Source organism: Phalaenopsis equestris, unplaced genomic scaffold (genome assembly GCF_001263595.1).
Source record: "Phalaenopsis equestris unplaced genomic scaffold, ASM126359v1 Scaffold000572, whole genome shotgun sequence".
Taxonomy (NCBI): Eukaryota; Viridiplantae; Streptophyta; class Magnoliopsida; order Asparagales; family Orchidaceae; genus Phalaenopsis; species Phalaenopsis equestris.
This window is the reverse complement of record NW_018165012.1, coordinates 413,512-431,481: the sequence shown is the minus strand read 5'-3', so window position 1 is coordinate 431,481 and position 17,970 is coordinate 413,512. Positions and strand designations below refer to the sequence as shown.

The following is a 17,970-nucleotide window of genomic DNA, read 5'->3' as shown; positions in this document are numbered from 1 at the left end:
GTTTTGAGTTTATACAAATATTTCGATACTCAACTACAAATAACTGATAGTTTATTTAAAGCAATACATTTTCTATCTACACTGTAACTGTATTAATTATATTGTTTTAAAGAAGTTAAACATTAAAAAGCTATAATTTGATGGTTGAACTCCACTGGCAAAACATTAATACCTTTATGACTAGCACTAACAAAATCACACATCATATTGTTAATTATCAAAGAAGAGCCTGTAAACTTTTATTTCAACAAAATCCGAACATGAAGTTACAATTACTGAAGTGGCAGCGGTCACATAATGAAGGTAACGGCACACCAAAACGTCAATAATCAATGGAGTCAAACTGCCAACATTAAGAATGAAAGACGACTAATATGATACAGATACTCATCTTTTCCAGCAAGAGCTTACACAGATAATAACAACAGATAAAATGCAATCTAGAATGAACAACAGCTTCCAAATCTGCGAACTCCTTCATCAGCATCACTGGTTTCTCCCTCCAAGGTTACTGCTTTACCATTCCCCAGTAACAGGTTCTCCTGCTTCTTGTTCTCCTGTGATTGAAACACCTTCCTACTGAGAATGTCATAGATTTCCTTCACAACTGTCTGAAACGCAGCTGTGACATTTGAAGAATCCAATGCTGATGTCTCCATGAAGAAGAGACCCTCCACCTCTGCCAAAGCTTTGCCTTCCTCCACGCTAACCTCCCTTGATTCCTTGAGATCTGACTTGTTGCCAACCAAGATGGTGACCACATTCATGTCAGAGTAGGCTGTTTTATCAGAAAAAAATGTATAAATGAATGAGTGAGAACTGAGAATGTATTTCTATATCAGCTAGCAGCAAGATCAGGCTTTACTGTTTAGTTCATTTAGCCAACGGCCAACATTTTCAAATGTCTGGCGCCTGCTGATATCATAAACGATTAGAGCCCCCACTGCTCCACGGTAGTATGCAGAAGTTACAGCCCTGAATCTCTCCTGGCCAGCAGTATCCCATATCTGAGCTTTAATTTCCTTGCCATCGATTACCATCTTCTGAGTTTGGAATTCAACTCCAATGGTAGATTTTGAGTTCGAGTAGAACTCATCCCGAGCAAATCTAGCGAGCAGGTTTGATTTCCCAACAGCAGAGTCTCCGACAAGCACAATTTTGAAAAGATAATCCTGAGTATGTTCCTCCTCAACATAAAAAGCCATACTTTTTAATTGTTTTCAATGCAACCTCGGTTTTAACTAGACCACACCTGCCAGAGAGGAGAAAAATAGGAAATAAATCTAACTGAATTAGAAAGAAAGTTGCAACAAGAAATATGAAAATAACTAGAACTGTCTGAATGATTTAAGAAAAATATCTCAACAATAATTAACTGTTGCATGGCACAACATTGCCAAAATAAAAGTAAATTTAGCCCATAATTGCTAGCTAAACTTTGAATCCCTTCCACTGTCATTCCAAAAAAAACTATATCAATTATTCATACATTAACAATGCAGACTGTAAACATTTCTTTTCCAGATTATCCGAGGTGTCCCACATCCATGAGGCTTCCATCAGTGTAGACTACAGAGAGGCTAACAACATGCGCAGATTTTCTCTTTTGTTAAAGGAAGGATGTTTCTGTTATTTCATCAGTTAATACAACAAATAATAATTGAGAAAATTTAAGCATTATTCTGATCCCAGAATTTAAGTGATCGACCGTTAAAAAAAAGGACTCCTCAATTAATTTGAATAAGATTATAACATCATAATAGGACATAAATGTGATTTATTTGCTCTGATTCTTCATAAAATAATAAGCATCTACACCATAACACTTGAAATCCTTGGCATGACTTGAATAAAAAGTACGAATATAGGGAAGGTCGGCTTATATAAATATGCTCAATAATCAAAATCAAGACATAGGTAACAAAATGGAACCTTACTCCGAAGTTTGGAAACTAACAAACATGTTTCTTCAAGAATAATCAGAAAACTTTGCTAACAAAGATTGAAGGAAACATTTAAACTCATAGCATCTTCTCTTGCAAGTGAGAAACAAATGTCTAATAGGCATAATTAAGTATATCAAGAAAAATAAATTTAATAAGGACTAAAGATAAGTAGTTGATATCCTAATTGAGATGTTTGTGCATGCATAACAATAGCAAGGGAAACATGATAGGCAGCGAGATATAATCAAATTAAAAATGCTAACAAGTAGATGAGCAGTCTAAGGATAAGATGGATTCTGAATCCATGCATATGATTTAGATGCAGTCGAATTAACACAACATTTTACAACAAAGGATAAAAAAATAAACAAATCCAAACAGTTGGGTCCATAACAAAAATAATAATTATAATCATTAGTTTTCGTTTTTGCAGATATTTCTTTTTATTATTTCATATGAATTTAGCGGGACTAATTTGATTTACGGTAGAATTATTGTAACCTGCCTAAATCAAATCATGTATCATGTCATATATTGAGTTGATTGAATAAGATAAGATGTGAGCCATTATTTAAATCTTGTATGTGGATTTAAACCTAAATACAATCCCCCTATCTCATCCATCTTCATTCTCTCCTGCCTCACCGTCTCTCTCTCTTAGAGCCTATAATGTTGCATCAACCAGCTAACTCCTATTTCTATCCAATATCTAAATATATCCAAGAGGATGGTTGAACTTTAACGTTTGCAACTTCCCACACAGCACCTTGGGTCACAGTCACTCCCATGCCCTCATCTCTCCAATCAACCAGCTAACTCCTATTTCTATCCAATATCTAAATATATCCAAGAGGATGGTTGAACTTTAACGTTTGCAACTTCCCACACAGCACCTTGGGTCACAGTCACTCCCATGCCCTCATCTCGCTCCAATACTTAGCATTTTGTGATGTGCTTTATATGCCATCATATTGTGATTACGAATGCACAAACCTCTAAAATTTCCACTTTTTTTCTGAACCGAGAACAAGCTTTTGCCTCTACAACTTTGTGAATAGATTCCACCTTCTGTCTCTCCTCACTGGTTGAAGCATGAAAGAAAATATGGCTGATATATTGGCATATTGACAGATTTATCTGCTGGATAACTTGATGAATAACTAGCAACCTGACAGCATTGTCCCCATTTCTGCTCGCCCTAGTTAACCTGACAGCGTTGTCCCCACTTCTGCTCGCCCTAGTTGCTCCATCCCTCTCACTCGCAATTTCAATTGTAGACCTCCATTGTGTTGATTCGGCCAAGTAACATATTTGTCAACACCTTTCCTCTCTACATCTGAGATCAAAGCAAGCAACTGACCGCCGGGAAGCCTCTATTTAACCCAACAAGTCTCTCCCTATCATCTCGCTTTTCATCAAGGTATAATTTTTTATTTGGTTCAGATAATTAGATTTTGTAATTCCCATAAAGTTTGTGTTTATTTAATTATTTTTGTATTATTTTCAATAATTTTCATATTTTAGATTTATTTGTTAAACTAAAGTATGCAGGGTTCAGATTTATTTATTTATATGTGATAGGCTCATATTATTAGTCTTCAAAGATATAAGATACATTACTTCCAATTTTCTTGTCAAAGCATGTGTTACTAATATCAAAATTCAAATTCACAACTTTTCGGCAGTGATTTTAAGCTATTTAATCTCATTTCCTAATTTCCATTAAATTTCAAATTCATAATTTTTTTGTGAGTGATTGCAACCCATGCAGTTCTAAATCTCAACAAGAAATACTTTTGGTTAATAATTCAAACATTAGGATAAGTTTGCAGTTTGTGTATTGTTTATTTGCTTTTCTTTTTTGACACCCTGGCAGTTTACTGACATACATAAAATGCAACTATATATTTGCATGAATGTATTTACAATGACAAAAGTTTGTTGGGAACAAATAGCCGATTAAGTTTAAGTGATTGTCAGCATCATCATTAGACCTTTGAACGAGAAAGTTTCATCTATTTCATTACATACTAAGATGGTGATAAAGGATGTTACTCCGACCTAGGCAATGATGCCTTCAGATGTTATTCTTGTTCAATTGACCTTTCAATAAAAATAAAAGGAATCAACTTTAAAAAATGAAAATAAACGGTTGCTCATTCTAACACTCATTATATGGGCTGATTTACAGCATCATAGTTTCCATTGTCATAGCTCCATGTGATCCTTTCCGAGATTGCTAATCAAATCCAGTGACAATGAATGATGATATGCATAACTAAAGCCTCAAATCCTTTCACAAGTTTATAGTCTACCTACGCTATCCTTCCAGGGCACACAGTAGTACTCGAGTGATACATGGTACAATGCATGCCCTTTAATGTCGGAAAGTCTAAGTTTCCAGTGCAAGATTTGAAACAAAATGGCGGTACTTCAGAAGCCTTCATTGTTATAGCTTATCAAGTCCAATGAAGGAAATCACATGAAACAGACCTTCATAATTGATGCATGTCCATATTCACACAATTCCCTTAAAATGGAACTTCCTAAAGTAGTTGTTTTTTAAATATATAGGAATTTGGAAGAGCAAAGAGGCTGAAGGTACCACATTGTTAGGACGAAAAGAAAAATAAAATTGTAACTTGTTTGAATTAAGGTGATATGGAATAAAACATTTATTATACTATATGATTTTTTTAAAATCATCATTATTTTTAACTTATATTATCTTTTTTTACATGATGCTTGAAGTGGATTTTCATTGAGTATGGAAACTATATTCACCATTTGATGAAGCAATGAAATTTATGCTATTGCTCTGATAGCAAATAATGCATTTTCTTCTTAAAATTTGTTCAAAGCTAATTCAAGAAATCTAATAAATTAAAAATGTGTAAATTACTCATTAATTATTTAAGAGCTTAATTTTAGCAGGGGCATCCCAATAAAAATAAATAAATAAATAAAAATTGGTGGCATAAATGAAATTTATCAGACGGAAAAGTGCTTGGATTTTGGTCAAAATAAGTAATTTTGCCAAAGGAGAACAAACTGAAAAGAAAAAAATAGGGTAGAACCAATTAGGAGGATAAAAAAAGGAGGATATCCCATTAAGGAAGTGACCAAGTTTTTTCAATTGCCAATAAAAATTTGCTACAAATGAGCTCAATTTTAGGACCACCCTCCATAAAAAGAGGTGTCGAAAGCTAAACGTACCACTCAATCTATTCTATTTTATTACAATTGTATTATTGCTAAATTATTAATAAGAATTTAATGGATATGATCTATAAAGTTTGTGATATGAAGTGGATGATTGAGCTCATATGGAAGGCACTGCTAATTCTTTTAAGAAAATTCCTCCAATATTTTGTGAATTTTTGCCAAAAGTTGCTATAGAAGAATTTTATCTTGGATTTTCAAATGAAATTTTGGTAAAAGGAATTTTCAACTGAAATGTTTGGCAGAGGTTATGATGGACTTTTCAACGGATAAATCACTGCATCCTCAGAAATTCATATCAGACTGATTTTAGCAAATATGTCACAAAATTATGAGTCATCAAAAGCTTTCTAACAGGGTTTTTACCAATGGATCAAATTCCATTCAAATTTGCCAAAAATATGATATCCAATAAATTTCCTTAATTTTTCATTAGATTTTCTGCAAAAAGAATAATTGTTTTCCTCTAATGCTAGTCTCAATCACTAGCTTAAACAGTAATAACTACATGCCTTCCTTTCCTAGTTTATTGATCTTTGCAAATCAAGCTTGCCAATTGTAAATAGCACACCATAGTATTGCATGAAGCCATTGCGCATAGCACATGGTATAGTGAACATCATTTTAAACATGATGCCAAAGTGTTAAAATAATTATAAATAAAAATGAAAAGCTATCAAATTAAAAGATAAACCGTCATGATAAAAAAAAAACAGTAAAATTGATGCTTAAATTTTAATTGCTCGATACCTGAACCATTTAATGTTCCATCAATGATATCTCTCTACAATGAATATTGTCATCAATGCTCTTCAAAACATACTTGTAATCAATTTCTACAAGCATTATTGTGTCATTAATTATATTATCAAGAATTAGTAGCTTGTTGTATCTTCCTTTGTGTTATCTAATAATGTTTACATTGGTATAGCATGATTGAAACAAAAACATCTATATCGAATTAATGTTTACATTGGTATAGCATGATTGAAACAAAATTTACATCTATATCGAACATAAAAGAAAATTTAATAGCATTGTTATTTTCCTTCTGAGGTTTCTTTAGTTTAAATTATAAAGGAGTTTTCTGCTTTCTAAAACTAGTTTAAAGTTATTGATAGCATGTTTTACTTACACGACACAGGTAAAAAAGACAACAATAGCTCTCTTTTGAAATGAATTATAGTGATTATTGAGTGATGGTGCAAACACAAGGAAAAAAAAAAGGGCCATGCAATGTTTTAAGGAATGTAGGGGCTAAACAACTCTTATCTCATCCTTGTGTTCCAAGAGACACATCTTTGTATATATAACTTAGAGGTGATTCATTTCAAATACCACACTACGTTGTGCCAATTACTAGGGTAGGTACCATTTGGCATTATCGACATGTTTCAAATCTCCTACCGCCAATGAAATCAATATCAACAATATATTTGCAATCTATCTGTTCACACCCACCTTCTTATCCATATCTTGGCCACTATCAAGCATGCAATATTTATGGTCATAAAAGAAACAGCAATAAAACCAACCTTTCAACCAATTCACTATTTATTTATGGTCACCAGCACCTCGATCAAAGGGATCTTGACCATCCACCCATGGCACAACCAGATATGTTGTCAACAACACTTTGGTCAGTCGCATCTTGTTGTTAATCATCTGATCACATCACATCCAAGTAGGGCAATCACTCAAGTCTCTCTATGTGATGGAACATTATGATTGTAAATGGCATAGATTCACCCACAACCCAGGCTAGTTCTACCTCTTACCCTCCCTCATAATATTTTTCTTAAATAAAGTTATTTGTATACTTAACATAAAAAAAAAAATCAAATATTCATATATCATTTTTTGTCAATTCAATCATATATTTATGGAATTCCCAATTGGCTACTTTTCAAGTAAAGGAACCACACAAAAGAAAATCCTAAGGAAACTAAACTTGATGTGCATGAATGACCGGTCTCTTAGCACCAGCCACCACCATTTGTCTATTCAGTGACGAGAACATTTTGTGAGAATGACATAAAAAATTAGGTCATATAACAAGTTTAGTTCTCAAACATACTGTTTCCCAATTGATCTAAGATTATCATCCCCACCATCATCAACTCTCAATTGCAATGCATTTCAATAGAATAAAAAATCATAAACTTTCATTCTCTATCAAAATTATGAATTCTAATCAGCCTTTTAAAATATTATTCTTAGCTATGTGAAACTTAATCCTATGATGATTTCAAACATTCTTATCAATATATTTGGCACCATCCACTTATGCCAAATACCATGTTTATGATAAGTTCATCAATTTGGCTGCAATTATTTCTAGTGTAAACTAAATCAAATGCAAGAATTTTGTATTCTTGTGTTTTCAACTTCATTAAAAACAAACACAATTTAAGCTTTAGAGATATTTAAAATCCTGGTTTGGTTCATTTTCAATATATGTGAAATCGGTTGATTCCAGTGATTTCCAAATTCATTGAAAATGTGAAGCTTAGCCCACCTCACAACTAGTCCAAGATCAACTACCACCGATCTTAACTGCCACAAATATTTGAAAATTTTGGCAAACAACCAAATGCGAAAAAGAAAGTAAACTCCTTATTTTTTTACAAATAACCAAATACGGTAAAGCATTACAACTATAGATTTTACTTGACATTATATTTAAAATACTTCAAAATTTTATGTAATTGCAAACAAATAGACCCTTAACAGAAAACACTTTGCTGGTTAAATTATCATCCTACTTTTCAATGATCTTTGGTATGCAGCAATCTCTTGATACATTCTTATCAACCAAAGGCATCACTTATCACACTAGCCCACCACAAGAACACATCATAGTGGATAAATGAAAGCTATCTTGAAATATTGTCAAGGGTGGCACCTTTCTCGTGTTTCATGCATTCGGTCCACCTTCATATTGGACTCAAACTTCTTTCACAGCAATCTCTCATATATTGTTTGCTTGCCCCCTACTCTTCACGTCTCTACATATTGGACTCAAACTTCTTTCACAGCAATCTCTCATATATTGTTTGCTTGCCCCATACTCTTCACGTCTCTACTCCATATGAAAACTCTTTAACTCGCTTCCCAACTATTCCAAATATTGTATTTGATTGTCTTTGCACCGTTGGCTTCACTTTTACATCACAAATAAACTGGAATCTCCGCCTAAACCCCATAACCTTTTGTATATTCCCTCACTAAAAGTGTACTTAACACAATATTGACACCACCGCATCCAACATCTATGTATCACTTCATGTACATTTTATTGAATCTATTTTTACTTGTGAAAATGTTGCTCATCTTGAGACACCTCCTCTGAAGAAACAATCTCCTAGATGTTCGACCATTTCTCTTAACCATACTCCAAGCGTATTTTAATATACACCAGCTATAATCTCTCCCTCTATAATACCACTATGCATAGCTTCTACACCAGAACCCCCACGTCCCTCCAATCCAAGACCCACTTCCATAATAACACTCACTCGCTCCTAAAAACTACCAAAGAAAAAAATAGCATTCATAAATCAATCAAATAAATTCCTCACAGAGAAACTAAACAAACCATCTGATCTTAAACTTACCACCATAACTCAAGCACTAAAAATAATAACTAACGAAAGACCGTATAAGATGAATATAATGCTATTGTCTTGAGTGAAACATAAAAGCTCTTCTTAGTAAGTGTATTTTTTTTTATCAAATATGACTATGTGGTTCTGTTGGTAGTACAAAGCTCAATTTGTCGCTAAGGATTTTACTAATGACTAAGAGTTGACTATCATGACATCTTCACTTCAATTATCAAGCATACAATCATACGATAGGCTCTCATTGTCAATTAATAATAGTCTCTCTGCTAACTCGATAAAACATTTCTCCAATGACAGCTCCCTAAAGATATTTTTATGGCCTAACTGCAAGGTTTCATCAATGTAGGTTATCCTACGCATGATAAAGCCAAGCAAATACTAGTGCATAATATGATGAGCTACAATAATTTTTAGTAGTATATAGCTTCGCTAATTATCTTTCTAATATGATTCTACTCGTCTTTAATATTGATGATACACTAATGAATTTATAGTTTAAATTTACAGTTTTATTATCACAACTCTACCGTTGTCATGCAACACTTTGTACAATTTCCAATGATTCTCTTGCAAAAATTTTAAGCCACTATATTATTTTTTGGCGTGAAATTCATTTCACACCAACATGGATTTCTCTTATCTTCACATCCTCACTCTCACTAAGATGACGGACCCACTTATGTTTACTGCTCATTTTACTCTCACTAAGATGACGGACCCACTTATGTTTACTTCTCATTTTTAGCAGTTCACTCACCTAATTACGAAATTTTTTGTAGTTTGCAGAAGTTAGCTCTCATATGCCTAGCATAACCTTTATGGGTAATAAACTCTATCGCTTTTCGCACCACCCCACTATTGATCATTAGGTTGCAGCAATACAATTACTGTGTTTTCTACTTTGCACTATCAACCATAGTATTCTTCATCATCTTGACACACAACTTCATCTTCATGTATTCTCTAATGTGAACCTAGCAAGTAATAAGATGACAACATATACAAGTTCTTCCATCATGTAACTTAATAAAAACCTCCTATCTTGGAAACAAAAAAATAAAGTATAATAGTCTAAAACTCCACTGAGGCTAAACACTACTCTGTTGTTACCATTGCACCTTAAGTTTACTAGATTTTATCCTTCCAAATTTGGCATGATCTATATCACGCATCTCTGGTGAATCTTATCTTTCACTCACTAATGACCTAAGATACTATTGATTATCATTTTACTAAGAAACAAGTCCATAATGGTGCCCTTCATGTAGCCGATATTACGTCTGCACTAATGACCTAAGATACTATTGATTATCATTTTATTAAGAAACAAGTCCAATGTAGCCGATATTACGTCTCGTGATTGACTAGTTGATTTTCTCACCAAATCACATCCATACACTAAGTTCTTTACATTGAGTATCAAGTTCGGAATCTTTGATTGGATCTCCATAACGCAGGGTCATAGAAAGAAATAAATGCATTACTTATAATCATTTAGTTAATTTTCTTGTTAATAAATAATATTTTTGATTATTTGGCATGCATTTAGTTGATCAAACTTAATCTAAGCTAGAATCATTTCAAGCAATTAGATCTCAAATTGTTCGTGGATAACACAACGTCTTACTATTGTTAGAGCAATAGGAGTAAAATTGCGTAGTAAGGCCACACAATTGATTATTGAAAAATATATAATTTAGCTAGTTTATCAATTTATACAAGAAGAATTCTAAATAAAAAAATGAGATTTTTGTGAATGATGTTTCTTTGAAAATAGCTCCACTGGCTTAACTATGAACTGGGGAGTAGCTTTGGATATTTTGAGGACTTCAATAATTGACCTTGTCAGCAAATTCAAGCAATATCAAGACCAAATAAGTGATTGGTAAGGAAAAGAAGAAATATGTTGAATAACATTGACGACTAAAACTAGTGAGTTTACAAGCAAGATCATCTTAATATTAAACTGTGTTGGGCTGCCTCAATTACTTGTCAACTTACTTGAACTTGGTTCTTTAGAATAACAAGACTTGATTAACTGGACCTAGGTGAAATTGGATGGACATAATTCTATGATTATCTCGTCTTTTTTAAGAAATCCAAAAGAAGAATAAAAGCAGAAAAAGTAAAAATTTTATCTTGCTGAGCCAGCATATTGTGATGACTGATTATCTGGATTTAGCAACTTTTTTCTGCACCTATCAACATCACTTGAAACCTGTACGTATTGCTCCAAGGGAGCTCATTTAGAAATTCTCACTTCTCATTCATTGTCACCCTTTCATCGCTGGAACTTTCCACTTTCCTTAACCAAGAAAAAATGCTTCGAAAATCTTAAACTTCATGATCTTTTAAATTTAGAACTTGTTTCTTCTATCATGAAGAAAAATAAGGAGAATACTCTCAAAAATCTTACATATACTCATCCATCCTTATATCCCAACCAAACTTTAATATAGTAAACATTGAACCCGGTCTGGCAAGTAAAGAGATTGTTAAAGTTGATGTCATGACTTTATCAAGTACTCTTGAAAAACAAAACTTTAGAATGTCGTTGAGAAAGAAATTGTAAAGAAGGATCCATCTATTTCAGTGGATGAAGTTGAGCAAACGAATATTTCTTTAACTGAATCTAGCAAATATTATTACTGCACCTATAATGAGCAAACTATTAAGTATAACTCAAGAAAAGGTTAACACAAAAGTGAAGTAGCCTCCGAGAACGACGATTAAGTATTTCTTCTTCTTTGGTGCATGAATTACAACATCTTGTAAATGAACCTCGAAGAAGTGACATTGATGAGAAGTTAAACCTTCCTAAATCCTTTATTGATAGACTATGTTCCATGAGTCCTCCAACTCTTAAAACTTCTTCTGCAAATGATCCTTCTAAGAGATTTTCAGCTACAATAATAGAAGGGTACTTGGATATCCCGAAAGAAGTTAGAACTAAAACTTATTCACCTAAGTAAAAGTCAAGAAAAGCTGATTTGGCTATGAAATCTACTGAAGTCACTATTGAAGATGAGAAGATACCTCAATATTCTTAGAGCATAATCCAGAGGCAGACATTTTGGCTTCAATTACAAAAAAATAAAAATAAAAATAAAAATGAATGAGGAAATTTCTTCTTTGGATGCAAAAATTAAAGATTTGATGCTCGACATTCTACTTTAAAAACTTCTATTAATACCAACAAGGCAAGCATAAAGAGTCAACTTTTTAGATCAACATGCCGCTATTAATGTTCATGTTAATGGCAAAAAAAATCAGCTTAGTCTTTGATTAAAAAGCACCAAGAATTGACCAATTGTCCTACTGTAACATCAAATAAAGTTTCCAATGACTTGCATGAAGTTTATAAAAAGCACCAAGAATTGACCAATTGTCCTACTGTGACATCAAATAAAGTCTCCAATGACTTGCATGAAGAAGTTTTGAGGGTTAAAGACTGAGGTTGCAACCAAGAATTGGAGACTTGCTCTTGAAAATAAAATAAAAAATTAAAAAATAAAGCGTATTTTGTGAAGCCAGCCAAGGGATGGCCAATTAAGACTAAACCAAGTAAATTTATTACGAAAAAAGTTTTAAGTTTCCCTTTTGAGGTTGATTAAGAATAATGTTTAAAGATCTAAGAACAAGGGCTTGAATAAGCACTTTACAATGATGAAAAGGCTGCCAACAGAAGAATTGAGATAGAAAGAAAAGTGGAAGTTGTTGTCGGCGGCCCAATGTAAGAAGGAAAGCAAGCTGTAGAGCACCTTCAGACTTCTTTATTAATGAGAAGGTGAGATATGCCTTAAACAGGGCAAGGATTGCATAGATGCGCAAATTTACTTCCAACTTGATCCAATTGGGCCAATGACTGAACTGACATCAATTGCCCATGACCATGGTCCAATTAAATTTTTTAAATCAAGTCACAATAAACTTAACACAGTTTTTGTAAATAACCATCACTAGCAGCCATAAAAGCTCAAGCTGATAATTGGCAAAAATATTTTATGCTATAACAATAATTTACAAAAGTTTGCTTTACAAAGTTTAGAAAAAAATCTCCCAAATGATCCAACCTTCCTCAGTCGAGAATGAAAAAATTTCCAATTCTATTTACTGATGCTTCGACCATTATTTGCTCTAATTGAAATTTTAGTTCAATTAAAAGCTTCTCTTGCAATGGAAATTGCTCTAGTGAAAATACTCGATGAGCTTGGAAATACTTCAATTGAGAGCTGTCGCAACTTTGAAAATATAATTGTTGAGTTGGAAAATTCAAATAAGATTTTACGAGTCAAGAAGGAAAACAACAACGTGGAACCAACTGTTAAAATCTGGGAAAAATTCGAACAACTGGAAGTTTATGTTGAATGAATGTCCTTTAAATTTAGCGATGGTATCCAATTTCGTTTAGAAAAGCTAGAAGTATCATCTTCTAAAGCCAAATTTCATTAACGATGAGAACTTCTACAAGCATCTCATTGATACAAAATCTTCTTTTAACTATATCCCCTCATAAAATGACAAGTATAACTGCATAATCAATTCAGCCAATTGAAACTTTAGCCTTTTCATTCATCTATAATTCTTGTAATTAAAATCATTATAAAAAAGATGGTGTTAGAAGCATTTATGAACAAAATAGAATTATTTGAAATTTTTTGTATCTTCTTTTGCTTCTTCTAAATACTTGAAAGATTAATTAAATGTTTTACTAATAAGCCGAGTATTTGTCTGAAAGCTATTGAGCAATAAAAAATTAATACCAAGTGATCTGAAATATTACCTTTCAATATTAAAAATGGTTGGTTAACTAACACTCATACTGAGTACATAGATGCGTTTGGGGTAGCTTGTACGTTTCAGCATAAGCAGCTTATCCTGAGACACGACCCGTAGGTCGACTGCGGGGTTCGACCCGCGGCCCGCGTTTAGTGTAAAAATAGATCCGTGTTTTCGGATAAGCAGGCCAAACGCGCGATCTAAACGGTACAGGTACGTTTCAGCATAAGCAGCTTATCCTGAGACACGGCCCGTAGGTCGACTGCGCCCGCGTTTAGTGTAAAAATAAAACCGTGTTTTCGGATAAGCTGGCCAAACGTACGATCTAAACGGTACAGCGATGTTTTAAAAAAAACTCCCGCACTTATAAGCTACCCCCAAACGGACCTATAATTTCTTCAAAGACTTAATCAAGTTGCTCTTTAAAATTTGTTATCTATGTTCAGAAGTTCAATATTTTATACCGTCTTCCAATCTTACTTGACCATTATCATTTTTGAACCTTTTTAGAGCAACTAGTCATCTTGGCAGGCCACTCCTTTCATAAAAATATTTGTCTTTACGAGGCTAACTATCTCCAAACTTATCACCAAGAGAAACTTTTGTTGCTCCTAATATGAACTTGGATACAAAAAGATAGTATGATTCTAGGGTTTAACTTTTTATTCATAAGCTGTTGATCTTTAACATGATGTTTAGTTCATTCATTTTTAGAAAAAAATCCTTAGTATTTTACTTTGAGTGATAAATCTTATATTTGAGTAAGTTGATCAATGATTAAAATGCAAAAGATAAAAAAATAATCGAACAATTTTTAAGCATGTAATGTAATACAATTTACTTTAGTTTACAAAATTTATCTTTTTAGCCTTGAATAAAACTCATGCTTTAAATTCAAGTATAAAATGCAACTTCGTTTAGTGTAGATTGTTCATCGACTTCAAGGCTTTATCTCCACTAGAGGAGTAGTATCATAACTTCTAAGCTTGACTTTTAAAACAAAGATCACTCAAATCCCAATTTAAACTAGTCTAACTTTTACATAGCTAGACATACATTTTACTTTAGTAAATAATGTTTTTCCATTGCAATTGAAATCATCCGTATGTTTTATCTTTACTTTAAATATAATTGACTTCAAGTAGAATAGCCGATTCTTAACTTATATTTAATTTTACAAAAGGGTCCCAAGTTCTAAATAAAGCAATTTAAGCAATTTAACAAGATCATCTTATCTCTTGGAAATTTTAATTAAGCGGTAAAATGGTTCAATTACTTGCAGACTCACTTGAATTTGGTTCATCATAATAACAAGACTTAATTAATAGATCATGTACCATCGAAAAATTTCTAAATTGCCTTTTATCGGCACTTGTCAATTGTTCACATTGGTCCTAATCTTAAAAAGTGTCTTCCCACCTCATTACTCTTTCTCTTTTCTTATCACCATGTAAAAATTATACATTACTCTAGTGATTTTATTGTCCAAAATCGTTCTCCTTTATTTGTGTAGAACTATTACATTCTAGTAATTGTTGGTGCATTATTTTCTAAAATCATTATTTCCCAGGCAATATTAAGTATACATAATCACCTATATTAAATAAAGTTTCAAATAATATATTATGTTAACTCAATAAAAAAGATTATTGAACTATTATTTAAATATCCTATAGTAATGACGAAAAAAACTAACGGATCAACTAACATCAAAAGACTTGTAAATTTCCTTTTATTGGCACTTATCAATTGTTTGCATAGGACCTCATTTTAAGAAGCGTCTTCCGACCCTATCATTCTGTCTTTTCTTATCACCATGTATAAATTATACATTAATCTAGTGATTTTATTATCCAAAATTATTAGCTCCTTTATTTGTGAAGAACTATTTGATTCTAGTAATTATTGGGTGCATTATTTTCCAAAACCATTTATTATATGCTCATATAATAAAGTTTAATAGTCAAAATTTGATGTTGTCAGTTATTTGAAACCCAAATAGTGACTATAAACTCGAACCAATGTCTCAAAATGGTTCCCATAATTCAGCTAATAACCATGCCACAATCACAAACTCATAAGAAAAACAATAAATAATCAGGTGCAAATATTGTTCAACATAATGATTATCAAACTTATATTATTTGCTCAACTATGAGTTTCTTAAGAGACCAGCACTATAAAGAATAAATAATAAGGAAACTAAATATACATGCATAATACAATGTAATAGAGTTACAGTTGACTAAATTCTCGTTTTAAAATCATCAAGTTCAGTAAATTTCCATTTTATTTGTTTCTTATTCTTACTATAATGGAAAAAGAGTGAAAAAAGTCTAAAATTCAAGTCCACCTATAGCATCATAACTCCTACAAATCACACATGGTCATCAAATGATAATTTCAGTTCATGTCCGATCCAAGAGATAAGCATAAAGACCATTTATTTTTATTAAAATATTAACACCTTTAAAGTTCGTGTACTTCGAGATAGAAGGAAAAAAAAATAGTAGTCTATTCTTCTCAGAATGGCCTTAATACTGCCATTATCCAGTATTACATACTCATCAAATCACAAATTCAATTTTTGCATTCCTGGAATAGGCCGCACATCATGCAAATCTTCCAGTAGGCAATCAATAATCTATTAAATTCATGGATCAACACAAAAACCATCAGCTTTATCAAGTTCAATATAAACAATTTATCGGATGGAAACTGAAAGTCGAAGAACCAATTTTACTTAAGAAAATGCTCTACTCACCAGTGCTGTAGTGCATTTACGCTTTAGCTTAAACTCAGAGCCACTATACTTTACTTGAATTCCAAACTTCTGACTCAATAGTCAATGTTTTGGCGTCAGAGGACAAATTTACTCTTGTTTCCACCATATCCTACAAGAGCGAATCTACTCATGCTGTATAAGATTCAAACAAAAACAAAATGTGTAAGACTCAACATAGCATTTATGCATACATGCATACATACATATACATATACATATATACATAATTACTTATATGATTTTTCATGACATTAAAGTAACAAAAAGAGTTAGAACTAATAGCATTGGTTTTGATATGAAAGAAAAGGGTAAAACAACGAATGACTGAAACATTGTGAAACCTGCAAAAAGAGGAATTCCAATTCACACATTGTTTATATTGATAAATGATGATGAAAAACTACAAAGCTAAGAAAAGTATTTAGGATGCCTAAGCATAATAAGCACTGAAAGAACGTCTTAAATCTCCATCAAAGTCAAAAATTCTTCCCAGTTCCAAAAAGTCAAACTGAATGAGCATCTGATGGGACCGGCCAGATAAATAAGCAATCTTGATGTCCCTTATAACTGCCCGTAACGCTATCAAAATCTAAATTTTCAGAAACTGATATAACCCAAATCAAGCAAGAATGGATCCAAACAAAGCATGGGAACGAGATCAATCCACCACATGAAAACTCAAACAGCCCCAGCTTTACAGAGAAAAAAGCATGAATAATCCACCACATTAAAACAAGGATTGAGTTGATAACAGCGTCTAAGAGGTAGCAGAAATAGAAGAAAACCCGCATTATAAAATAACAGAGATTAGTGGGAGCAAGAAAACTCACTTCGAAAGACCTAAATTGGCAACAATCACCCTTCCCCGCAGTGAGAGAGAGAGAGGGAAGGAGATAGTGGGAGATATTATTTATGGCGAGAGAGGGAGAGGAGAGGGGTGAGGAAGAGATCTGAAGGCAAATCAACAGCAAGAAGGAAACGGAAGTACGGATCGAATAAATGAGTCATAAATAAAACGTATGCTAATGGAGGAAAATATCTGAAAGCCGAATTTATTAGTGCCTTCTGATATTTCACCCATTTACTGTATCGCTATTGGGGTAACTGTTAGATAAGTTAACGGTCATTTAAATTTCTAGCCTCAAACCAACGATCTAATTTGGAAACATAGCAATTTATTTGTTCACTTTAATCATGAAAAATGAGAAGGAACAGTTGAGATTAAACTATACGATTTATCCTCTAACTCTTAAAGATATCAAATGTAAATCTTTATATATTATCATTGTAATTTTCTGATTTTCTGATTTTCTGATTTTCTGATTTCTTTTTTATCGAAGCTTTCTTACCTATGCTGAGGAGTTGCTGAATAAGTCGGAAGCCTGCAACTAGATCTGCGCTTTTCTTCCATCTCATCTCTGTCTCATTCCATCTGTTTGATTTTGTTTTATTTTGTTTTTTTTTTTCTTTCCTTACAATTACAATGAGGATAACCTAATAAGACAAAAAGGGCTATAACCATAAATGCAATAATCAAGTAATATATTTTCTTTCATATAAAAATATAAAAAAATATTATATTAATGTATTTTCTACAAATGTGGCCCATGGG

General features: G+C 32.6%; 1 protein-coding gene across 1 annotated transcript; it reads right to left on the bottom strand.

Moving 5' to 3' along the window:
- Window positions 1-213: 213 nt before the first annotated feature.
- Window positions 214-17,369, bottom strand: LOC110029448 (ras-related protein RABA5a). The gene is made up of 4 exons (XM_020731752.1): window positions 17,189-17,369; window positions 16,338-16,490; window positions 866-1,252; window positions 214-778 (listed from the first exon to the last, which is right to left on the bottom strand). Exons 3-4 carry the CDS (start codon window positions 1,203-1,205, stop codon window positions 441-443), a joined length of 678 nt encoding a protein of 225 aa, XP_020587411.1. The 5' UTR covers window positions 1,206-1,252; window positions 16,338-16,490; window positions 17,189-17,369; the 3' UTR covers window positions 214-440.
- Between the last annotated feature and the right edge of the window lie 601 nt (window positions 17,370-17,970).

Excerpts from the sequence above, each read along its gene's own strand:
- LOC110029448 (XM_020731752.1), bottom strand. The coding sequence starts at position 1,205 with ATGGCTTTTTATGTTGAGGAGGAACATACTCAGGATTATCTTTTCAAA. Across the intron at positions 779-865 it reads TTGGCTAAATGAACTAAACA|CCTACTCTGACATGAATGTG; the intron begins GTAAAGCCTGAT and ends CTGATAAAACAG.